The 25995-nt window shown below is 46.0% G+C and overlaps 1 protein-coding gene across 1 annotated transcript in view; it reads left to right on the forward strand.

The window, feature by feature from the left end:
* Positions 1-25214, forward strand: part of KMT2D (lysine methyltransferase 2D) — a 591638-nt gene extending 566424 nt beyond the window's left edge. The window contains exons 54-55 of the mRNA XM_030196818.1: positions 7508-7616; positions 23109-25214. Coding sequence (XP_030052678.1) covers positions 7508-7616; positions 23109-23201 — 202 coding nt within the window. The 3' untranslated portion in view covers positions 23202-25214. The remainder of the gene's footprint in view (positions 1-7507; positions 7617-23108) is intronic.
* The last annotated feature ends 781 nt before the right edge of the window (positions 25215-25995 follow it).

Raw genomic sequence — 25995 nt, forward strand, 5'->3', positions numbered from 1 at the left:
ACTACCTCCTCATCTAGGAGGTTTTTTGGAGGGAAGAGGAATGCTCTCTATTCCTATACTAGGCGTAGGTACACTCCTGCTTCTCCGCAGCCTGTCCAGGCTCAGCCCCAGCGTGCTCGTTCTCGTCAACAGCGTGCGCCTAAGGCCTCTGTGGCTCCCCAGCAAAATCAAGGGACGGGCTTTTGACTGGCTCCAGTTCAGCATAGCCTCAGAAAAAAGTGTCCGTGCCGGACGACTTGCCAGTCGGGGGGAGGTTGATATTTTTTCACCAAAGGTGGTCTCTTATAACCTCCAATCAGTGGGTTTTTCAAATAGTCTGGTTAGGATACACCCTCAATCTGGATTCCAAACCTGCAAATTGTCCACCGGGAGCTCATTCTTACAGTTCCCAGCACAAACAGGTACTTGCAGAGGAACTCTCCGCCCTTCTACAGGCCCAAGTGGTCGAACCCGTTCCACCAGGGGAAGAAGGGCTGAGATTCTATTCCAGGTACTTTCTTCTGCAAAAGAAAACAGGGGGGATGCATCCCATCCTAGACCTAAGGGCCCGAAAAGTACAGGATAGTTTCCATGGGTACCCTTTTTCCCATGATTCAGGAAAACGATTGGCTATGCTCTGTGGACTTAAAGGATTCTTATACCCACATCTCGATACTTCCCAGCTCACAGGAAGTGTCTTCGATTTTGGCTGGGAACACAGCACTTTCAGTACCGTGTACTGCCTTTTGGCCTGGCTTCTGCGTCCAGAGTGTTTACCAAATGCCTAGCTGTAGTCGCAGCGTCTCTACGCAGACTGGGAGTGCATGTGTTTCCTTATCTCGACGATTGGCTGGTGAAGAGCACCTCGAAGGAAGGTGCTCTGGAGTCCATGCGAATGACTATTCGGGTGCTAGAGCTACTGGGGTTCGTCATAAAGTCCCATCTCACCCCAGTCCAAAAATTGGAATTCATTGGAGCCCTGTTGAACACTCAGCTTGAGCTTATGTTCCCGAGGCAAGGGCGGACAACCTTCTGTCCCTGGTGTCCATAGTTCGAGCATCTCAGCAGATGTTGAGACTTTTGGGGCACATGGCCTCCACAGTTCATGTAATGCCCAAGGGACGTCTACATATGAGATCAGCTCAATGGACCCTAGCTTCCCAGTGGTTTCAAGCTGCGGGGGATCAAGAGGATGTAGTCCAACTGTCCACCAGCTTTCAGAATTCTTTTCAGTGGTGGACGATTCGATCCAATTTGACCATGGGGCGACCATTCCAAGTTCCTCAGCCAGAGAAAGTGCTGATGACGGATGCATCTCTCCTGGGGTGGGGAGCTCGTGTAGATGGGCTCCACACTCTGGGAGACTGGTCCTTTCAGGAAAAAGGTCTGCAGATCAACCTCCTGGAATTAAGAGCGATCTGGAACGCTCTAAAGGCTTTCAGAGATCAGCTGTCCAACCAAGTAATCTTAATTCAGACAATCAGGTTGCCATGTTTTACACCAACAAGCAGGGGGGCACCGGATATCACCCTCTGTGTCAGGAAGCCATCCAGATGTGGTTTTGGGCTCATTGTCACGGCATGTTTCTCTAAGCCACTTATCTGGCAGGCGTAAACAACAGTCTGACAGGTTGAGCAGGATAATGCAATCTCACGAGTGGTCACTGAATATGGGTGTAGTCTGCAAGATCTTCCGAACGTGGGGCACCCCCTCGGTGGATCTTTTTGCCACTCAGATCAATCACAAGGTCCCTCAGTTCTGTTCCAGGCTTCAGGCCCACGACAGACTAGCATCAGATGCCTTTCTCCTACATTGGAGACAGGCCTTCTGTATGCATATCCTCCCATACCTCTAGTAGGGAAGACTTTGCTGAAACTCAAGCAAGACTGCGGAACCATGATCCTGATTGCACCCTTCTGGCCGGTTCAGATTAGGTTCCCTCTTCTTCTTCTGGAGTTGTCCTCCGAAGAACCATGGAGATTGGAGTGTTTTCCAACCCTCATCATTCACAACGAGGGGTCGCTTCTACATCCCAACCTCCAGTCTCTGGCTCTCACGGCCTGGATGTTGAGAGCTTAGAATTTGCCTCCTTGGGTCTTTCAGAGGGTGTCTCCCGAGTCTTGCTTGCTCACAAGAAGTATCTTCGATTTTGCTGGGAACACAGCATTTTCAGTATCGTGTACTGCCTTTTGGCCTGGCTTCTGCGCCCAGAATGTTTACAAAATGCCTAGCTGTAGTCACAGCGTCGCTACGCAGACTGGGAGTGCATGTGTTTCTTTATCTAAATGATTGGCTGGTGAAGAGCACCTCGATGGAAGGTGCTCTGGAGTCCATGCGAATGACTATTCAGGTGCTGGAGCTACTGGGGTTTGTCATAAATTATCCCAAGTCCCCAAGTCCCATCTCACCCCAGTCAAAAAATTGGAATTCATTGGAACTCTGCTGAACTCTGCTGAACGCTCAGACAGCTCGAGCTTATCTCCCCGAGGCAAGGGCAGATAACCTTCTGTCCCTGGTGTCTATGGTTCGAGCGTCTCAGCAGGTCACGGCTCGGCAGATGTTGAGACTTGTGGGGCACATGGCCTCCACAGTTCATCTAATGCCCATGGCATGTCTGCATACAAGATCAACTCAATGGATCCTAGCTTCCCAGTGGTTTCAAGCTGCGGAGGATCTAGAGAATGTAATCCAGTCGTCCACCGACTTTCGGAATTCTCTTCAGTGGTGGACGATTCAATCCAATTTGACCATGGGGCGACCATTCCAAGTTCCTCAGCCAGAGAAAGTGCTGATGATGGATGCATCTCTCCTGGGGTGGGGAGCTCGTGTAGATGGGCTCCACACTCTGGGAGCCTGGTCCTTTCAGGAAAAAGGCCTGCAGATCAACCTCCTGGAATTAAGAGCGATCTGGAACGCTCTAAAATCTTTCAGAGATTGGCTGTCCAACCAAGTAATCTTAATTCAAACAATCAGGTTGCCATGTACTACACCAACAAGCAGGGGAACACCAGACCTTGCTCTCTGTGTCCGGAAGCCATCCAAATGTGGCTTTGGGCACGCCATCACAGCATGTTTCTCCAAGCTACTTATCTGGCAGGCGTAAACAGCAGTCTGGCCGACAGGCTGAGCAGGATAATGCAGCCTCACGAGTGGTCTCTGAATATGGGCGTAGTCCGCAAGATCTTCCGAGCGTGGGCACCCCCTCGGTGGATCTTTTTGCTACTCAGATCAATCACAAGGTCCCTCAGTTCTGTTCCAGACTTCAGGCCCACGGCAGACTAGCGTCAGATGCCTTCCTCCTACATTGGGGGACAGGCCTTCTGTATGCGTATTCTCCCATATCTCTAGAAGGGAAGACTTTGCTGAATCTCAAGCAAGACTGCGGAACCATGATCCTGATTGCACCCTTCTGGCCATGTCAGATTTGGTTCCCTCGTCTTCTGGAGTTGTCCTCCGAAGAACCGTGGAGTTTGGACTGTTTTCCAACCCTCATCACTCAGGGGTCGCTTCTACATCCCAACCTCCAGTCTCTGGCTGTCACGGCCTCCTTGGGTCTTTCAGAGGGTGTCTCCAGAGTCTTGCTTGCTTCCAGGAAAGATTCCACGAAGAGGTGATACTCTTTCAAATGGAGGAGGTTTGCCGTCTGGTGTGACAACAAGGCCCTAGATCCTCTTTCTTGTCCTACACAAACCCTGCTTCAATACCTTCTACACTTGTCAGAGTCTGGTCTCAAGACCAACTCTGTAAGAGTTCACCTTAGTGCGATTAGTGCTTTTCATCTCCATGTGGAGGGTATGCCTATCTCTGGACAGCCTTTAGTTGTTCGCTTCATGAGAGGTTTGCTTTTGTCAAAGCCCCCTGTCAAACCTTCACCAGTGTCATGGAATCTCAACGTCGTTCTAACCCAGCTGATGAAAGCTCCTTTTGCGCCACTGAATTCCTGCCATCTGAAGTACTTGACCTGGAAGGTCGTTTTTTTGGTGGCTGTTACTTCAGCTCGTAGAGTCAATGAGCTTCAGGCCTTGGTAATGCATGCACCTTATATCAAGTTTCATCACAACAGAGTAGTCCTCCGCACGCACCCTAAGTTCCTGCCAAAGGTGGTGTCAGAGTTCCATCTGAACCAGTCAATTGTCTTGCCAACATTTTTTCCCTGTCCTCATACCTGCCCTGGCGAAAGCAGTTTGCACACCTTGGATTGAAGAGAGCATTGGCCTTTTACTTGGAGCGGCAAAGCCCTTTAGACAGTCCACCCATTTGTTTGTTTCTTTTGATCCAAACAGGAGGGGAGTCGCCATCAGAAAACGCACAATCTCCAGTTGGCTAGAAGATTGCATTTCCTTCACTTATGCCCAAGCTGGGCTGACTCTGGAGGGCCATGTCACGGCTCACAATGTTAGAGCCATGGCTGTGTCAGTAGTTCACTTAGCCTCCATTGAAGAGATTTGCAAGGCTGCAACGTCATCAGTCCACACATTCATATCTCACTACTGCCTTCAGCAGGATACCCGACGCGACAGTCGGTTTGGGCAGTCGGTACTGCAGAATCTGTTCGGGTTTTAGAATCCAACTCCACTCCCCTAGACCCATTTTTGTTCTGTTCCAGGCTGCACTCTCTGTTAGTTGTTTATGGTTTTAGGTCAATCTCTGTTGTGTCCTCGCCGTTGCAAGGTCCAATTGACCAATGTTCATTGTTTTGAGTGAGCCTGGTTGCTAGGGATACCCCACATGTGAGAACAAGCAGCCTGCTTGTCCTTGGAGAAAGCGAAGATACAAACCGGTAGCAGGTATTCTAGAACTGCGTTTGGCCCCCATATCTGGATAACTTACCAATGCTGAAGCTTTATTAGTTGAGATGAAGCGTCAGACTGGGAAACTTGAATGGCGGAAGATTGCTGATGGAGGCTATGGCACAGATCCAGTCCTTACAAGTCGCCTTGCGGGAACAAGCGTTGGAACTTGGGGATTTGGAGAACTGGTCCAGGGTCAATAATTTGCGCTTTGTTTAGAGTGCTAAAGCAGCACTTGGGGTCTCTATTGGAAGCATGGCTTCAAAAATAATTTATTGCTCCTGAGGGCCTGGGCCTTATGTGCCTGGAGCGTGTGCATCACCTGGGCCGTCACCGGGAGGGTGCAGTTCGGCCGCGGGTAGTTATTGCCAAGATACACAACTACCTCCACATGCTAGCTATTCTCAGACAATTTTGAAATAAGAGGGACTCCTTTGGACTGAGAGGGTCAAGATAAAAAAAAATTCAAGACTGCTCACAGGCTGTACAGGAGAAGCGGTGCCGTTTTACACCTGTATGTGCCTGCTGATATGAACTTAATTATCGATTCGTGCTCATCTGCCCGGCCATGCTTAAATTGTTTGCGAAGGAAAATGCTGGACATTTGAATCCCCGCAAACAGCGCAGGATTACATAGATGGCATCACTTGGGGGCGGCTTCAACCACATGAACTTCTTAGCTGTCATTTGTTTACTCCCCAGATTGAAGTGCAGATGTGTGTATGAACTGCTTATGTTATTTTTGCAGATAATTGGGGTGTGGTGTCAGATCTCATCAAAGTTTCAAGCTTTTCCTAGAGGGTTGCAATATTTCACTTGTCTGGGCGGGGAGGGGGGGTGTCCGGAGTCCTCCAGCATGTAATGTGTGTCTTGCTTACTAGCTCGTTAGTGCTGATGAGCCAAGGGTTTTCTATTTTGGGGGTTTTGGGATGGGTATTTGTAAAGCGGGGGGGGGGGGGGGGTGATTTTGAGTTGGGTGTAGGTTTTGCCTGGAACAGCAGGATATCCTTTCCTTATACATACTGCACCAAAATGGCTCGAGCTTCTCTGGACTCCTGGGGGGAGGCTTGGCACCCTAGGAATTTTGGAATAAATTATTGGTTATTTCTCTTGACATTTCCTAGGTTATCTCTTTAGTGGGGACATTTGCTATGACTAGGCTTGTGACCTAGAATATGAGTGTCATCACATCACCAACTAAGCGTACAAAAATTCTGGTGGTGTTGCAGCGCCAATAGGTGCGTGTTTCTTGCCTTCAGGAGACCAGGCTATCTGATTTAGAACACGAGAAATTAAAATACTCTTGAGTGGGTCAGGTGTTTTATTCCTCTGTTGAGGGGTGTAGGGGTCGGGATTGCAGCAGTGTTGTTCCATAAGTTTTTGCTTTGTGATGTTTTCCCTTTATATAAAGATGCTGGAAGGGCGTCTGTTGCTTCTGAAGCTTCGCCTTCAAGGGAAAACCTTTATAATTTTAGTGGTTCATGGGCCTAATGTCTTCAAAGTACAGGGATATCAGCCAATAAGTCACACTAACATAAAGCTGTAACACCGTCAAAATGATGAAACATGTAGAAATGAGATTGTGTGTCAAAAAACATGTTTCATCATTTTGACGGTGATGCAGCTTTATTATAGTGTGCCTTATTGGCTGATAGCCAGTGAATGGCAGTACAGGGATAACAATTTTTCATTGTCAACTAAACTGGAATATCTCTGACTTCTGAGGCAGACGCTTGCCGTACTGAAACGCAGGACTGAATTGAGTCCATTCAGTCATCGTTATATTTTGGACTTAGTCTTTGTATCTTACAAATTTTTAGTATTATCAATAAATTGTTTCCCCTGGTTGGAATTACATTGGTCTCCCCCAATTTTTTTTTTTTTTGTGTTGTACTTTGGGGACAGTTGTCGTCTTCTTTTTTTTCATCACGCCCAAGCTTCACACAACACTTGGGTACAATACCTATGCAGGTAGCATGTCTCATCTGTGTGGCTCATTTCAAAAGAGTGGATAGTATCAGATAAAGTCCAGTTGGTCCACTCAGCCTGCCGTGTTCCAGTTAGCATCTATGTAAATAATATATCCCAGCTGACAGTTATAGAAACGGCCACTTATAGAATGCTGCACCTTAACCAAGTCAGTTTTGTTCTTATTGAAAACAGTTATTGCACATAGACAATTATCTTCTTATTTACACCTATCACTAATCTCTACATAAACAGGTGCATCATGGATATATGTGACTGTTTCTAGGAAAACATGACTAAATCCACCAGAAAAAAAAAAAAAAAACCAACTTGTTTTGGGGTTTTTTTCTGGTGGATGTGTTCCCAAAGACCGTCACATATCTGAGTGGTATATTTGATGTATCGCACAGAGGTATCATACACGATGAATATCATTCCCATAACTATCAAAGCATGTTCATACATATCACACACACACTAGATAAAATACAAATCTTTCACACACTGGATTCTCTGCAGGCTCTGATAATTTATTTAGACCAAACTTAGAATGATATTGCCCAGAAGCTTTGAGATTATCTGAGGAAGGTTCCTTTGTGCTTTGAGCAGCTCCTGCACAGTATCAGCTCTGGATAAATTCTTTAAAGTACACCAGTAAAAGCTGTCATAGTCTGCAAAGACTTAGTGCTTACTTCTACAGTGCAGATGAACTTGCATTAATTCAGCATTGCAGTAGTCTCACATCTAAATTTTGTTATATTTTTTGGAAGGTACATTAACCATTCTTGTGCCCCTAACTGTGTGGCTGAGGTTGTGACCTTTGACAAGGAGGATAAGATCATTATCATCTCGAGCCGCAGGATCCCCAAAGGAGAGGAGGTGAGGACTGTTAATACAGATTTGTATTTGCTTTCCAGATTTAATCCTTATTTTCAGTCATTCTACAGATCTGTAGTGACAAATTGAATTAGGTTGGGTAAAGACCAAAATGATTTATCCAGTCTGTCCTGTTGAGATTCGTTCATTTCTGACAGATGAGTGTATGACTTACCATATGTAGCCCAATAGTAACCTCCTCCTCCTCCTCCCCTATGCAGCCCTATTTGTACCATTTAACCTAGTCTTAAGCGTGCCTAAAATGTTTATATTTATTTTATTAAACTAGATATACCACTTTAACTTTTGACAGAGCTTAGCGGTTTACATTAAAAATATTCAATACAATAGAAAAGAACGCCATTATATATATATATATATATATATATATATATATATATATATATATATATATATATATATATATATATATGGGGAAGGGGAGAATGGGACTTAATATACCACCTTTCTGTTGTTTTTGCAACTACATTCAAAGCTTTACATAGTAATAGAGGGTTAAGTGGCTTGCCCAAAGTCACAAGGAGCTGCAGTGGGAGTTGAACCCAGTTCCCCAGGATCAAAGTCCACTGCACTAACCACTAGGCTATTCATCCACTGACCTGACCCAATCATCCCAGTCACAAATACACATATAGTAATGCTTTCCAATAATTATAATTATGCTCTGCAGAGCATTTGCTCCATCTCAAGGTTAAATGCGTGTTTAAAAAATAGCATTTTCAGTAAAATCTTAAATTCTTAAAATTTGCTTCAGCACATAACTCTTTAGGCAAGGCATTCCACATAGATAGAGGCAGCCAAAAGAAGGAGTTTGCATGAGTGGATTCCCAGTTAGCCCTTGAACCACAGGGTAAAACTAATTTATTATCCTGTAAAGATCTTAAAACATAGACAGGCTTATGTAGAATCACTAAGGCATGAAGATAAGATGCCTGGTTCTCATAATACGCCCTATGTACCAAAAACAATACTTGAACAAATCTAATTCTATAAGGTACAGGCAGCTAATTAAATTTCAAGTACAAAGGGGTAATATGGTCAAATTTTCTTGCATTACCTAGCAGCCTCAGGGCTGCATTTTGCATTGTCTGTAATCTCCTAATATTGTACTTTGATAATCCCGCATAGGCAATATTACAATAATCTATCCAGGAAATAAAAACCTGAAAATATGTGTTCTAATTATTGCCCCATCACCTCCTATTAGTGGACTATTTCAGGCCTTAGTCCAGAAAACAGGAGAAAGTCAGAAACATGCATCAGCAAACAAAAGCAAGTGAGGTAGCAAAAAAAGGCGAGGGTTTCAAAAAGATGATATGGAACCTTTAATCTTGTAAACTTTCAATTGTTAAACATGAAACTTGAGACAGCTGTGTTTCGGCTTGTGTGCCTGCGTCAGGAGTCAGAGTACTTTATAAAAGCAGAATAAAAATCAATATAAGATACATATATAGAGAGAGAGAAAGAGAGAGAGATATGTACACACACACACACGTTCACAAATAAACCTTGCTTTTCTCAATTACAAAGTACTAACCTATCGTTGAGCAAAGCCAGCGGAGACAGTAATAAATAAATGTGTGATGAAAATGCAAAACACGATACCCATAATCTAAAAAAAAAAAAAAAAAAGACACCATCAAATATTTAAATTAATCAGTACATAAAATATATAAATATGTACTTGCAAATCAGTATGAACATATATTAAACATGTAAATATGTGTAAGCAAATAAATAGATATATAAATATATAAAAGATGTGCTGAAGATACATAAAGGTAAGTATAAATGTCTATGGTCAATAGGAACTAAAAACAATTACAGGTCTCTGAACCAATAAAGGACCGATGTTCTAATATAGACCATTAAGAACTTTCAAGAAACATGGATGAAATAACTTAAAACTTGTATAGTGCTAGCGAATACATAAATTGTGATGATATACCATTTTGAAAGTCAACCAATGCTAAGAAGCTAAACAGTACTAAAATCCATATAGGGGAAAATAATAAAGGGAAGCACTTAAATCAGTACCTGTCACAATTGCTGGTGCCTTATTGTCCTGTATGGATGTAAGATAAACTTGCAACAACTGAAGAGTTAAGAAAAGATGACTGTAAAAGAGATGATGCTTAAGAGACTACAAAAATAAATAAATGCTATCACAGTGGACTTGAGGAACAGATGAGAAACATGTAACAATAAGCAAAACAATCCGTGGAATATCAGCTACACATGTGAGCTTACACTTGAAGAAAACAAATATCCTGTGTTCCAACAGTACAGCAGTGAATGACAGCATGATTCATACGGTTTACTAAGTTGTAATTACACTGTATGATGGTGAAGTGCATGCAGTGGGAGCTATGTGCACTGCGAGGGAGTGAGCAAACTGAAGCCATGAACGTGAAGAGCAATTATTAAAACTGTTGAAAAGAAACCCGAACCCAAAAACTACGTGGGTAATAACCAAAATATGGAAATTAAAACTAGTAATAAGACGAATAACAAAAAGACTTGGCAGCAACAAATACAAGTAGTACAACAGCGTTTCTGAAGTGGGAGAGATCCAGCAGCGTTTCGAATACAAATGGGAATGGCAGCATGGGTGTCTCTAGCTTAGTAAACAGATCCCTTAGTGTGCAATAAGTGGAATAAAGGGGACACATAAATGTTATAGCAAAGGACACAGAGATATAATGTATTATACTAAGAAAAGGGAGATAAATCAACATAGCATAATATAATGAGTGATATAATATGCAAAAGGATTGTATACATTTTAGAGGACCCTGCAACACTGTAGATACATGAATGATATACCAAATGTTGGAGTACTGTGCATAGTAAAAAAAAAATAATAACAAAAATAAGATCATCATAGTAAAAAATAGTAGATGTCATGACCTCGGTATTAAAATAGAAATAAAAGTAAAGATGAACGAGAGGGGTATATAATTGACCACATGGCTGAAATGTAAGCTAAACCGAGAGGGTAACATGACGTTCTATCTCAGAATTAAGGCCAGCAGGGCAAAGGGTGTTCAATTGAAATATAAGCTGCTGTTCTAGAAAATAATGTGGGGACAAAGTTTGCCCTGTCCCCCGCAGGCGTGGTCTCCACCCTGTCCCCACAAGCTCTGTCTGATCCCACCTGCACAAGCCTCGAACAGTTATAATTTTATATTAAAATCATTTTATTAAAGTATAACAAGAAGCAGTATTCTGTACAACTGTCTTATAAATCACAAACAATATAGAACAAGGATCAACAAAACCCCTATCTTCCCTCCTTCCTCACAAATATCTCCTCCACTATCGAGAAAGCTGTACAAGCCAAATTACTACAGAATGCTACATAGAAAATTCATGCTAACAGAATACCTCTGTCACACACACACAGAACACAAATGCCAAATTCTTTATGGCTAACCAAAAATGATACACATTCACAAAAGAGAGGGGTAATAAAGCATACAAGAATATAACAGAAAAACAAAAAAGCAACACTGGGCCTTCAAGAAAGAGATAATTGCCATCCTTTATTGTGAGAAAGACCCGACACGTGCCGTGTTTCGGCGCACAAGCGCCTGCCTCAGGGGTCAAAGTGTATCTTCACAATCTATCTAAATCAAAGATGTTCAAACAATCTGGATTGATTGCCAACAACGCTAATCATCTGTAACGTCCTACCAGACGCTTTCAGTTTGAAAACCAAAGCATCTGGTAGGATGTGGATCCAGCTTCTGCCTATTTTCTTCATCCATGTGTTTTTCTCCTCTCTTCCTTTTCCCTCATCTCATCTCCTTCCTCACTCCCCTCCATCCATGTCCAGCATTTCTTCTCTCTCCCTTCCCTCTCCTCCACCCATGTCCAGCATCCCTCCTCTCCCCCCTGCCCTCCCTTCCATCCACCCATGTCCAGCATCCCTCCTCTCCCCTCCATCCACCCATGTCCAGCAACTCTCGTCTCCCCTGCCCTCCCCTCCATCCATCCATACCCAACAATTCTCTTCTCTCCCCTGCCCCCTGTATCCATCCATACCCAGCAATTCTCTTTTCTCCCCTTCCCCCCTCTATCCATCCATACCCATCGATTCTCTTCTCTCCCCTGCCCTCCTCTATCCATCCATCATACCCATCGATTCTCTTTTCTCCCCTGCCCCCCTCCAGCCACCCATACCCAGCAATTCTCTTCTCTCCCCTGCCCCCCCCCCCCCAGCAGCACCTCTCTGCTCTCTCCCCTTGCACTTCCTTGCCGCTTGCTCTTGCCCGTCTTTGTCTCTTAGTCTTTCCGGCACACTTTAAAAGTTGCGCGTTCGCCACTAGCGCCCAGTCAGAAGCGACCATAATGACAAACACAGCTACAATTGGTTATTATGACTAACATGGCAGCCAACCTGCCTAGGAGCAATTTTTTTTTTAATCCACTGACACTGTAGATATGTTATAAGAAATTGACTCCATTTTTCTTCTTTAGAAAATAAAATAAAAATACGCTTTGATTTCAGTCGTAAGTGGCAACGGGTAAACAGCCCCTGGAAGAAGGGCGCTTGCAAGTCGTCACGTGACAGCCCCCCATGCACGAAAAATTGCAGTGGAGATCGATTTGTCCCTTGTAGAATTATGTGATTCTCCCATGGACTCCCGGGAGGCTGAGAATTGGAGAGGGTGTGGAGAGGCCCGTGGCCATATAGTAGTCTGTGCCAATAGGCGTAGAGTTCAGAGCACAAGGCAGTTGTACAGGAAAGATGCGACTTAAGGTGGTTGCTTTACTTCTTTTATTAAATTACTTATTTTCCATATCCAAACCCATTCTGTGTTGCAATTCAAGTAACATAGGCATTTCCTTGTCTCAGAGAACACACAGGTTTGAACCTAATTCCGTCCCTCAAAATGACGCACTGATTACAATTTATAACAAATTACTAATCTACCTATGAAAAGTTACTCTGTTATTATATGTCCTCTGTGTATATCCGTATGCTGCTCTATCCTCCTTGTTCCTGACTCCATTAAAAAAAAAAAAATCACCGTCAGGACTTATGGGACCTGATACAAGAAAGAAGCTACGGTCGGTAAAAAAAATAAAAAAAGGCTAGGGAGGGTGGGAAATGACCAGGAGGGAAAAGTCCTTGGGAATTGTCCCCCTTAAGTGGCATTTGTCCCGAGGGGCTATTTTCCTAGGTGGGAATTGTCTCGGTGGGAGGGGAGGAATTGGGTGAGAACTGTCCGAGTGGGAACTCGCCTGATACTGGCCTGGTAGTGGGCTTTGGGATCCCCTCCCAAATTTCTGCCCTGGACGCTAGCCACGTCTAACACCAGCTCTGGCAGGATGCACATTTCAAGTCTCACATATTCTAATCCCAAAATAGAAAAAAAAAATTCTACCTTTTATTGTCTGGTCATTTTATTTTTCATGTTGGTCCCAGGCTCTGGTTTCTGTTTCCCTCTGTCTTCTCAACTCGCTCGCCGGGACTTCTGCCCATTAGACATTTCTTCTTTCTCCATGCTCACCATCCATCTTCTATCTCTGTGTGCCCATCTTTCCCCATGCTCCACATCACCCTTCTCTGTGTCCCCTATACTTCCCTATCTAGCATCTCCCTTGTATCCATCACCACCACTCTGTCGCTATCACTCCTCTGTGTCCCTATGCACCCCCCAAGTCCAGCATCTCCTTTCTGTGTTCCTGTTCTCCTCCATGTGTAGCATTGCCCCTCTGTGTCTGCATGCAGCATCTCACTTTTGTGTCCCTGTCCTTATGCTCCTCTTCATGCTCATCATTTCACCTCTGTTTCTGTATACCTCCCTGTGTTCAGCTTCTCCCCTCTCTTTTTCCTCCACACCAATGTGTCTTCTTCTGCAGTGTTCAGTATTTCACTCCCTCTTCCTTAACCCCTTGGTTCAGTATCTCTTTGCTTTCCCTTCTCTGCCAGTCCCTCCAGCAAGTCTGTCCATGGGTCCAGCACCTCTCTCCCTTCCCTGACTCCAGCCCCCCCTCCATGAGACTCCAGCACATCTCTCCCTTACCTCAGCCCCCCTCCATGGGATTCCAACACCCCTCTCCCTACACTCCAGCTCCATCCCCCACCCCACGGCTCCAGAACCTATATCCTTTCCATTCAGCCCCAGTCCCCCTCACCTCTGTCCCCTTCAGCCCTCCCTCCTTCCATCCCCTTCAGCTCCAGCTATCCCGCCCTCGATCCCCTTCAGCTCCAGCTATCCCGCCCTCGATCACCTTCAGCTCCAGCTATCCCGCCCTCGATCCTCTTCTCCCTCCCGCTATCCCCTTTAGCTCCAGCTCTCTCTCCCTCTGTCCCCTTCTCCCTCCCTCTATCCCCTTTAGCTCCAGCTTTCTCTCCCTCTGTCCCCTTCAGCTCCAGCCCTCCCTCCAGCACTGCTACTGTCCCTTTCCCTCCTCTCCAGAGCTCCCTCTCTCTAATCGGTCATCTAGCGGTCCAACTGATTCTTTTGCTGACTTCTTGTTTTTACTATGTGTTTTTGCCTCCAATGCAATCTTTTTTTTCAAATTCCCTCTTTGCCTTCCTTTTCGGCGCTTTGCATTTGACTTGACATTCCTTATTCCTTACTATTTGCTTGTTATATTAATATCATGCTTTATCATTATCATGTTACCCAAGATCCTTCTGTAATACTAAATGTTTATTTCTTATATATCTCCACTATTCACATTGAGCCTGTAAAGAGGTGGGAAAATGTGGGATACAAATGCAATAAATAAATAGTGCTGCCTTTGTCCCACATCCCTCCCTCTGGTGCTGCCTCTGTCCCCTTTAGTTCCAGCCTCTATCCCCCTTCCCTCCCTCCAGCGCTGCCTCTATCCCCCTTCCCTCCCTCCAGCGCTGCCTCTATCCCCTCCCCCTCTCCTTCCAGCGCTGCCTCTATCCCCTCCCCCTCTCCTTCCAGCGCTGCTTCTGTCGCCTCCCTCCCCCCACTCCTTTCAGCGCTGCTTCTGTCCCCTTCAGTTCCAGTCAACCCTCCCTTGTGAAACAGGAAGTTCCATATCATCAAGCTGATCAATCCATAGACTGGTGGGTTGTGTCCATCTACCAGCAGGTGGAGATAGAGAGCAAACTTTTGCCTCCCTATATGTGGTCATGTGCTGCCGGAAACTCCTCAGTATGTTCTCTATCTCAGCAGGTGGTGGTCACACACAGCAGCAGCTCTGGCTAGGCCTCCAAGCCTAATCCTTAGGTTTTGTTGAGGCCTGGGGTTGAGGGCTCTTTTGAGCAAGTGCAAACCTGGTGGTGCCAGGTCCCTCCTTTTCTCCCCCCTCCCGCTGGCTCCGTTAAAAAAAAAAAAAAAAATTTTTAAACGTCTTTAAAGGCGTTTATTTCGACGTTTATTTAAACGTTCATTGCAGCTACTCACTGGGACACCAGTTCGTTACAGCTCGGAGCGGCAAGCAGGTAATTTTACCTTTTTTATAGCGGGCAGGGGGTTCCCCGATTCTTCTCCTCGTGGCATATGGCGTCGGAGGGCGAGGGCGCAAAGGGTCGCTCCCCGGATCGCTTGAGCGCTTCTAGAGGGGATGCGGGGGTCTTACAGCCTGATTCGCCCTTGTTGGGTGACAGTTTCGTGACCGATGCATGTCCCGGTCCTTCTGGCGTGGCGGTTTTTCCCGCCATAAACGCCCATCCCCCGCTCCTCGCCTCCGCCATCTTGGCCGGCCACGCGGCTCGGACGGCTTCTTCGTGGGCCGCCCTTGAGGTTGGAGACATTAATGCCATGAACGCCCTTAATTTGGGCGACGGCACAAGGCGGCTAAAGTTAAGCGCCGTTCTTCCCGCGCGGCTCCTTCGTGGAGTGTCGCGCCGGACGCCATTTTGGATGCGCAGCATGTCTCTCCCCCGCTCTTGCGAGTGCCGGTTGAGAGTGCGTCTAGGGCTGTTGCCCAGGCTGCGGAAGTGCACAGTCTGGGGGGTTTCTCCCCCGAGTTTGTTTTGCTGCTGCATCAGGCTTTCCTCATGCATAACGCTGCCCCTGCTCCCTCTTCTGGTAAAGAGGTTGAGGTTCCCAGAGGTAAACGCCCTCGGGTTGATTTTCAGGCCTTGGAGGACTTTGTCTCCTCCGATGTAGATGAGGGCAGCGTGTCTGAGGTCTCCCAACGGTCCTTTGCGGATTCTTTGGAAGAGACGGATCCCCGCTCGGATGGAGCGGATGACCCCTCTGCAGCGCGGCTTTTTAGCCCAGAGGATTTGCCCAACCTGTTGTTACAGGCCATGGACACTTTGAAGATTTCCTCTCCGGAGGACGTCTCTCCCTCAGCCCCTGTTGGCTCTGCCATTATGCTGGGGACGAAGCGCCCGCCTAGAACCTTCCACGTGCATGATGCCATGCACACCTTAATTTCGGCTCAATGGGATGTCCCAGAAGCGAGCCTTAAAGTGGCTAGGGCTATGTCCCGCCTCTATCCTTTGGCTGTGAGTGAACGTGAGACCTATCTGTGGCCTACCGTGGATTCTTTAATCACTGCGGTGACTAAGAAAACGGCATTGCCGGTGGAAGGTGGCACGGCCCTAAAGGACGCCCAAGACAGAAGATTGGAGGCGGCCTTAAGGTCGTCCTTTGAGGCAGCTGCTTTAAGTTTGCAGGCCTCAGTTTGCGGCTCCTATGTGGCCAGGGCGTGCCTGACTATGGTGCAGCGGGCTTCCCCCTCGGATCATTCCTTGAGGGCTGATTGGCCGGCCCTGGAATCGGGCCTAGCCTATTTGGCAGACTTGCTGTATGATGTCTTGAGAGCTTCAGCTAAAGGCATGGCTCAGACAGTCTCTGCGCGGCGGTGGCTTTGGCTGAAACATTGGTCTGCTGACCACGCCTCTAAATCCCGCCTGGCTAGATTGCCTTTTAAAGGCAAGCTGCTCTTTGGGGACGAGCTGGACAAAATCGTGACCGATCTCGGCACGTCTAAGGGCAAGAAATTACCAGAGGTCAGGGCTCGAGCTAGTACTCGTCCCGGTACCTCCAGAGGACGGTTGCAGGAAGTCCGTCGGTACCGCCCGGGCAAGTCGGGTTCCTCTGCCCCCTCTTACTTCAAGAGGAATTTCTCCCCCAAGCAGCATTCCTTTCGCAGAGACCGCCGTCCCGGAGGGGCTCCCTCCGGTCCTCCCCCAGGGTCTCGTACCCAATGATGGGGCCTTGGTCCACGCCCCAGTGCAGATTGGAGGACGGCTGTCCTCGTTTCTGGGCGAGTGGACCACAATAACTTCAGACGCGTGGGTGCTGGAAGTCATCAGAGACGGCTACAAGCTAGAGTTCTGCCGACCCTTAAGAGACGGGTTCGTACTCTCTCCCTGCAAGTCTCCGGTCAAAGCTGTGGCAGTGCAGCAGACCTTGGACAATCTGATCCGCCTGGGCGCGGTCGTTCCGGTGCCAGAAAATCAGCTTGGCAAGGGACGTTACTCCATTTACTTTGTGGTACCAAAGAAAGGAGGTTCTGTCCGGCCTATCCTCGACCTCAAAGGGGTCAATCGGGCCTTGAAAGTGCGGCACTTTCGCATGGAGACTCTCCGCTCTGTTATAGCGGCAGTGAAAGCAGGAGAGTTCTTGGCCTCCTTGGACATCAAGGAAGCGTACCTGCATATTCCCATCTGGCCTCCTCATCAACGCTTTCTGCGTTTTGCAGTCCTGGGACGACACTTCCAGTTCAGAGCCCTCCCATTCGGGTTGGCTACTGCTCCGCGGACCTTTTCCAAAGTAATGGTGGTCATCGCGGCCTTCCTACGAAAGGAAGGGGTACAAGTCCATCCTTATCTGGACGACTGGTTGATCCGAGCCCCCTCTTATGCAGAGTGCGGCAAAGCTGTGGACCGGGTAGTTGCTCTTTTGAGCTCCCTGGGATGGATCATCAACTGGGAGAAGAGCCAGCTGCGCCCGACTCAGTCCCTGGAGTACCTGGGAGTTCGATTCGACACCCAAGTGGGCAGAGTGTTCCTGCCAGACAATCGGATTGTCAAACTTCAGGCTCAGGTGGACCGGTTCCTAGTAGCCTCTCCTCTTCGGGCTTGGGACTATGTGCAGCTGTTGGGCTCTATGACGGCCACGATGGAAGTAGTGCCCTGGGCCAGGGCTCATATGAGACCACTTCAACACTCTTTGCTACAGCGCTGGACTCCGATGTCGGAGGATTATGCTGTGCGCCTTCCCTTGGACCCAGCGGTGCGCAAGGCGCTGAGCTGGTGGATGCAGACAGACAAGTTGTCTGCGGGAATGCCTCTGGTGACCCCAGAGTGGATAGTCGTCACGACGGACGCCTCTTTGTCGGGCTGGGGAGCCCACTGCTTGGGAAGGACAGCGCAGGGGCTCTGGTCCCCTGCAGAGGCAAAGTGGTCTATCAACCTCCTGGAACTCAGAGCCATTCGGTTGGCGCTTTTGGAGTTCATCCCGGTACTGGTGTTGAAGCCGGTACGGGTCCTGTCGGACAATGCCACGGCTGTGGCCTATGTCAACCGCCAGGGAGGTACCAAGAGCGCCCCTCTAGCCAAGGAGGCTATGAGTCTTTGCCAGTGGGCGGAAGCGAACCTGGAGCAGCTTTCAGCGGCCCACATTGCCGGAGTCATGAATGTCAGGCGGACTTTCTCAGTCGCCATACCTTGGAGCCCGGAGAGTGGCAACTATCTGCTCAGGCGTTCTTGGACATCACGAAGCGCTGGGGCCAGCCGAGCCTAGATCTGATGGCGTCATCGGCCAATTGCCAAGTGCCGCGCTTTTTCAGCAGAGGACGGGACCCTCGATCCCTGGGAGTAGATGCTCTTCTCCAACAGTGGCCGACACAAGAGCTCCTCTATGTGTTCCCGCCCTGGCCCATGTTGGGCAGGGTGCTAGACCGGGTGGCAAAGCATCCCGGCAGGGTAATCCTGGTGGGTCCGGATTGGCCCAGACGTCCCTGGTATGCGGACTTGATCAGGCTCTCAGTCGACGATCCTCTGCGGCTGTCAGTGGAGCAGGGCCTGTTACATCAGGGTCCCGTGGTGATGGAGGATCCCTCCCCCTTTGGTCTTACGGCCTGGCTATTGAGCGGCAGCGTCTGAGGAAAAAGGGCTTCTCAGACAAGGTCATCGCCACTATGCTAAGAGCGAGGAAGCGCTCTACTTCTACTGCTTACGCCAGGGTTTGGCGTATCTTTGCAGCATGGTGTGAAGCAGGCTCACTTTCTCCCTTCACTGCTCCAATTTCTTCAGTGTTGGCGTTCCTGCAAGAAGGTCTGGAGAAAGGCCTGTCGCTCAGTTCCCTTAAAGTCCAGGTGGCGGCTCTGGCTTGCTTCAGGGGCCGCCTGAAGGGTGCTTCCCTGGCTTCGCAGCCAGATGTGGTGCGCTTTCTCAAAGGAGTTAATCACCTGCGCCCTCCTCTGCACTCAGTGGTGCCTGCGTGGAATCTCAACCTGGTGCTAAGAGCATTGCAGAAGCCGCCTTTTGAACCCTTGTCGAGGGCATCTCTGAAAGACCTGACGTTGAAAGCAGTCTTTTTGGTGGCTATCACTTCAGCCAGAAGAGTTTCCGAGCTCCAGGCGCTCTCATGTCGAGAGCCTTTTCTGCAGTTCACTGAGGCAGGGGTGACTATTCGCACAGTGCCTTCCTTCCTGCCCAAGATTGTTTCTCGCTTCCATGTGAATCAGCAGCTCTGTCTCCCTTCCTTTCGTAGGGAGGACTACCCAGAGGAGTACTCCGCTCTTAAATATCTGGATGTGAGACGAGTCATCATCAGATACTTGGAAGTGACCAATGATTTCCGGAAATCGGATCATCTGTTTGTCCTGTTTGCAGGTCCTCGTAAGGGTCTGCAGGCTGCTAAGCCTACAGTGGCAAGATGGGTCAAGGAAGCCATTGCAGCGGCTTATGTGGCCGTGGGGAAGGTGCCGCCTATCCAGCTGAAGGCTCACTCCACAAGAGCTCAGGCGGCCTCGATGGCAGAGGCCGGATCCGTCTCCTTGGAAGAGATATGCAAGGCGGCAACTTGGGCTTCGGCTCATACATTCTCCAAGCACTACCGTTTGGCTGTGGCTGCACGGGCGGAGGCCCGGTTTGGAGCTTCAGTGTTGAGGTCAGGGATTTCTATGTCCCGCCCTGGGTGAGTACTGCTTCGGTACATCCCACCAGTCTATGGATTGATCAGCTTGATGATATGGAAGGTAAAATTATGTATAATCATACCTGATAATTTTCTTTCCATTAATCATAGCTGATCAATCCATAGCCCCTCCCAGATATCTGTACTGTTTATATTCTGGTTGCATTTCAGGTTCAAGTTTAGTCTTCAGTTACTTCAGAAAGACTTCGTGTTCAAGTTTTTTCACTTGGATTCTTCAAGAGTTGAGACGAGTTTGTGTTACAGTGAGCTGCTGCATTCCTCTCCCCCCCGTTTTACGGGCTGGATTGAGACATAAATTGTGCCGGCACTCCCTCCCGCTTCGTGCGGCTGTAGGGCAGCTTTATACCCCTCCCGCTTCGGCGGTTTTGGGGTCAGTCAGCTCCTCCCGCGGTTGCGGTTGCAGGATAAGCCAGATCCCCCTGCATCGGCGGGGTGGTGTCCCTCCCCCGCTCCGCGGGGATGAGCTGGACGGATTCCCCTCCCCCACTTGTGTGGGGATGAGCTGGGTTATTTCCCCTCCCCCGTTTCGGCGGTGGTGAGCTGGGCAGAGTGTCCCTTCGTGGGTGTAATTCTCTAAGTGCTGAGTCCTGCGGATGGAGCTTTGATATCGACATACTGAGGAGTTTCCGGCAGCACATGACCACATATAGGGAGGCAAAAGTTTGCTCTCTATCTCCACCTGCTGGTAGATGGACACAACCCACCAGTCTATGGATTGATCAGCTATGATTAATGGAAAGAAAATTATCAGGTATGATTATACATAATTTTACCTTGCATCAGATGACGGAAGGCCCAGAGCAGGCTTCAAGGTAGAGACACATGGAGAGGAGGAAGGAAGAAAGACAGGAAGAGATGCAGGACCCACAGTAATCGCAGTGTTTGGGTTTTGTTTTTTGGTTTTTTTTTTACTGTGGGAGGAAGGATTTTTACCGCTCCCTTGGGGCGATACAAAGTTTTGCTCCTGCACCCAAGGTAAATACAGTAATTTTTATTTTTAACCACTGATTATCGCAGGTCCCCATCCCCATGTCATTCTCTATTCTGTTCCTCACTGTTGAACATCATGCAGTATCCCCTTGGCGCCATCTCATGATCAGATGCTTCACCACAAAAAATCTTAAATCCTCAGTAGAGTGATTTTCAGCTTGCCAATGTTCAGACAAAGGCACTGAATGGACTTGGTGGCTGATACAACTCCTGTGCTCTATGATGCACGTTTTTATCATTCTTAGTCTTCCCACTATGCAGTTTATTGCATGTTCATACTGTAATACAGATAACTAACGTTTTGCATGCTGACGTTCCCATTTGCGTGCAAAATGCTGCCAGATCTCTCGCGCTGCAGAAACTCTGTTGTACTGCTTATATTTGTTGCTGCCAAGTGCCGGGTAAGTCTTTTTATTATTAGTCTTACTACTAGTTCTAATTTCCACACTTTGAATTATTACCCACTTAGTTTTTGGGCTCGAGTTTTTTTTCAATAGTTTTTATAATTGTTCTTCATGTTCATGGCTTAAGCATGCTCACTCCCTCGCAGCGCACATAGCTCCGTGTTTATTGCAAGCACTTCACCATTATACTGTGTAATTACAGTTTAATAACCCATAGGCATCATACTGTTGTTCACTGCTGTACTCTTGGAACACGGGATATTTATTTTCTTCAAGTGTAAGCTCACATGTGCAGTTGATATTCCACTGCAATAGCATTTTATTTATTTATTTTTGTAGTCTCTTAACATCTTTTTTTAAGTCATCTTTTCTTATCTCTTCAGTTGTTGCAAGTATATCTTGCATCCATACAGGACAATAAGACACCAGTAATTGTGACAAGTTCTGATTTAAGTGCTTCCTTTCACTTAATTTTTGCTATGTGTTTTTTTTGTTCTGTTTAATTTCTTGTCTTAGCATTGGTTGAGTTTTAAAATGGTATATCATCACGATTTATGTATTTTCTAGCACTATATGAGTTTTAAGTATTTCATCGATGTTTCTTAAAAGTTCTTTATGGTCTACTTTAGAACATCAGCCCTTTATTGATTCAGAGACCTGTAATTGTTTTTTGTTCCTATTGGCCATAGACATTTATACTTACCTTTATGTATTTTCAACACACCCCTTACATATTTCTATATATTTATTTGCTTACACGTTTAATCTTTTTTAATACATGTTCATATTGATTTGCACGTATGTATTTATATATTTTTATATACTGATTCATTTCAATATTTGATAGTATCTTTTTATGCTTTTTTTTTTTTTAGTTTGTGTATCATGATTTGTATTTTCACCACACGTGTATTTATATATTTATTTATTTGTTGCATTTGTATCCCACATTTTCCCACCTATTTGCAAACTCAATGTGGCTTACAATATTATATCATGGCAAGCGCCATTCAAGAGTAGATAAACAATTGGTTACATAAAAACAAGTGTAACATAATGGATATAATCAATTCAGTAAATCAGAAAACAGTCAGACTATCAAGTAAGTAGTGATGCATTAGAATTCCTATTATTGATCATTATGGTAGGTCTTGTTTAAAAGTCATATTTATTTTTATTCTGCTTTTATAAGGTACTCTGACTCCTGACGCAGGCACACATGCCAAAATATGATCGTGTCAAGACTGTTCCATGTTTAACAATTGAATTTGTTTACAAGATTAAAAGGGTTCCATATCATCTTTTTTAAATCCTCGTCTTCTTTTGCTACCTCATTTGCTTTTGTTTGCTATTTCAGGCCTTGCCATTGTAGGCTTTACTTAAAAGTCCAAATATTTTAAGCCAATACCCAGGCCCCCTTCTGTGTTACGTTACCAAGTTTATAGTATCATTATGGTTGCCACTATTAGGCAATAGTAAAATAAATAGCAAGATCCTGCTTTCCTTTGCTCATAGACCATCTATGCAGGTCACTCCAACCTTCTTGGAAGCCAAATACTGCTGTACCACTGTTTCAGATTGTAATTGTCACTCTGTTTAGGTTACCCTGATGCTTTCTTGGAGGCCTAATGCAAATTGTATTACTGCATTTTAAGTTGATAACAGTTGCTCTGTGCAGTATACACCAGTGCTGCCTTGGAAATATGGTTTAATCATACCACTTATATTTTATTCTTAATGGGCTGGGGCAGCAGGTTCTTAGACTTTGTCTAAAGGCCAGCAAGGGACCTTCCTCAATCTGTGGTTCACATACCAAATTTATATCTAAGCCAAGGAATACTGAAAAGGAATATCAGAAGGGAAATATTTTAATTATTTGGTTCAGGGAACAATAGGGTGGATATTTCTCCTTAGACTTGAGGTTAGTGAATTCTCAATTTATACTTTTGCTTTTCTTGTCTTCCTAGCTGACCTATGACTATCAGTTTGACTTTGAAGATGATCAGCATAAAATCCCCTGTCACTGTGGAGCCTGGAACTGCAGGAAATGGATGAACTAAAGTGTTGATAACAGCAGTGGGTCATGTAAGAATGCATCCCTCACCATGGTGCTGCACTAAGGCACACTGTCTTTGGCTACTGCAGACGGCTGTCCTTTCCCCAAACCCTCCACAAGGCTGGAGTGCACTGGGGGACTCAGTCGCTGCTAGGTGAGGAAACTTCCCTTGAACGGAAGATAGGTACTGCTGACTCGAAGAGGCATAGGGTTCCAGGCTTCTAACTGCCACATGAACCAGCCCTCGGTTGTAGCTTGATGGCAGAGCTCACAGCTCATATCGCTGGACTGCTGTTCAGTTACTGTCTCCAGTTTCTCGGCTGAGAATTGCTGTGCCAGGTGTTCCCATGAGTAGGACAGATCAGCATTGCACTCGGCCAAGATTGGCATTGGATGTAGAAAACTCACTGAAGCACCTGATGGAGCCTGTAGATAATCCCTGTGAGGACAGAAATCCCTCAAGGTCTGTACAGAAAACTTCTTGAATGATGTATCTTTTTGTTCTCTGAAGCTCACAGATCCTTTTGCTGTGTACAAATAAGATTAGCAAAATAATATAAAATATTTAAAAAAAATTACTTGCTAGTTACCAACGTAACGAAGGCTTTGAAGAAAAGACTCATCCAGCTAGACAATCCCAGACTGCAGGAGACAAGATAGATATTTCTACCGAAGTGAATGATATAGACAGGCACATGTGACTCAAGTCACCAAGAGAGAAATAAATTTCAAGAAGCACCTGCACTCATACCTACCTCATTCAAAGTGTTGGAGTGTAATGTGCAAATACACCCCCCTCCCCCGCCCTGTTCTCTCCCTGTCATCAAGAATAAACCAGGGCAAAGAGGTGCTTGTATGCAGTGGCAGGAAGTGTTGGTGGCAGTTTGGGGGTGTTTATCAACCTTTGGAGAGTTAGGGGAGGAGAATGGCAGGAAATGTTGGTAGTTTGGGGTGTTTGTCAGCCCAGGCTTGGAGTTAAAGGACATTGGTCAGAGCACAGCAAATCATGCACCTTCTGACCAATGGAGGCCTTTGGAGCTTCCAAGACCGCCTCTGGAAGGATGCTTTCTTCAGAAGCTTTGTAAACGGTGGGGGAGGGGGAGGTCTTGAATCATGGACCCTTTTACCTTGATCTGTGTAGAGTGGTCCTTGAGTGGAGCAGATTAATCATTCAAAGATAAATTATTATTTTTGAGAAAAGAGTTGTTCTGTTACTTTTTACCTGAATCATTCTATCCTCTCCTTGTCCAAAATCCTTCAGGACAAGTCAGAAAGGAAATCGGTTTGCAGTGGGAAGAGGACATTGCAAAGGTTTATGGTTGGCATTAATTTTATTGGATCCCTTGCTTTGGGCCCCCCTTCCCCATTAAAAATACACTGCTGCTTTCAGCCAATTACTGTTTGTGCAAAGACTTTTTAGTGTCTGCATATTGCAGAGGGAGGGGGGTTATTTATCTATTTATACATGTAATATATATATATGGAAATCTAGAAGGAAAGGGAACACCGAAGCCTGTGCTCTTTTGGCTGGGGAGTGAATCCTGCACTGATTGGATAGAGAAGTGGTTCTGATCCTTCAGATGCACTTATGAGTGTTCCTAAGTTCTGAGGAGGGGGGGGGGGGGGAATTAAAATTGAGTGTTGGCGGTGGGGGTTCTTTTTGCCCTTCTGTTTGTTTCTGTATAATAGTAGTTTGCCTCTTGTATGGTAACTCATAGTCCATACATTTAAAAAAAAATGCCATTACCTGTCACACTCATTAAGCTGAATGTTAAGAGAAGGTCAGGGTCTACGGTTACTCCTGCTTGTCCTGCTTGTTGGCCACTGGCATGGAGAAGCCAGGAACAATTGGGCAAGGTTTAGAAAGGGATATACGATTAGGAAAGATGAGCTCTATGATTAACGCACAAAATAAATTGCCTCCAGCACTGACCTTCACACCTTTTGGGCCTGTGTTGGAGTTCAACTCTTCCACCTCCGCAGGATTTTACTCTTCTTTTTTTTTTTTATCCCAAGAGACAGAAGAACCAGCAGGTGCTAGAGGCCACAAGCACTTCCAGGTGAAACCAGAGAGAAAAAGTGCTGTTGCATTTTAACTAAAGCTGCTTCCGCAACTGTTCAAAGCTGCAAAAATGTTTTTTAAAAAAGTAAATATTTGTAAATAGTGGAGTTGTGTAGAGAAATGGCCATTTTTACCCATAAACCACTGGACGCTCTTTTGGAAGTCTGAACAATCCGTATATAATTTAAAAAAAAAAAAAAACTAACTTTTGTGTTGGTTTTCCAAATTTCTGTAAAGATTACTTAGGGAAAGCATAAAGAACTCCCAGCCAGGCGAAAGCAAGAAAAGATAAGCTAGGCAGGAAGTCTGACTTAGATTACAGTAGATGTAGAGTAATGTAGATTCTAGGTGATCTTATACAGTTTTTAATTTTTATATAAACTATTATCCAATCCCAAACTAAAATGTTTGATTTATTTTTAATTTTTTTAATGTTCCCTGCCTGTATAATTGCATTGAAGTGTTATGGCTTTGTACACACACTTTGTTTTGGGGGTTTTTTTCTTGTTTTTTTACAACCTCCCCCCCCCCCTCCGAAGAAAGAATTACTCCTCCCCCCTCCCCCACACTGCAAAACAACAAAACAAAATAAAACTTTTATTTTTAAATGTGATGTGTGGACTTCCGAGAGAGGACCTTCTTTTTGCATTGTGAGCATTCTGTACAGCAAAATTGTCCTTTGTAACAAAATAAAATTATTCCTTTTTATAAAAAAATAAAAAAATTAAAAATTGTA

This window comes from Microcaecilia unicolor, chromosome 3, assembly GCF_901765095.1.
Source record: "Microcaecilia unicolor chromosome 3, aMicUni1.1, whole genome shotgun sequence".
NCBI classification, from domain to species: domain Eukaryota; kingdom Metazoa; phylum Chordata; class Amphibia; order Gymnophiona; family Siphonopidae; genus Microcaecilia; species Microcaecilia unicolor.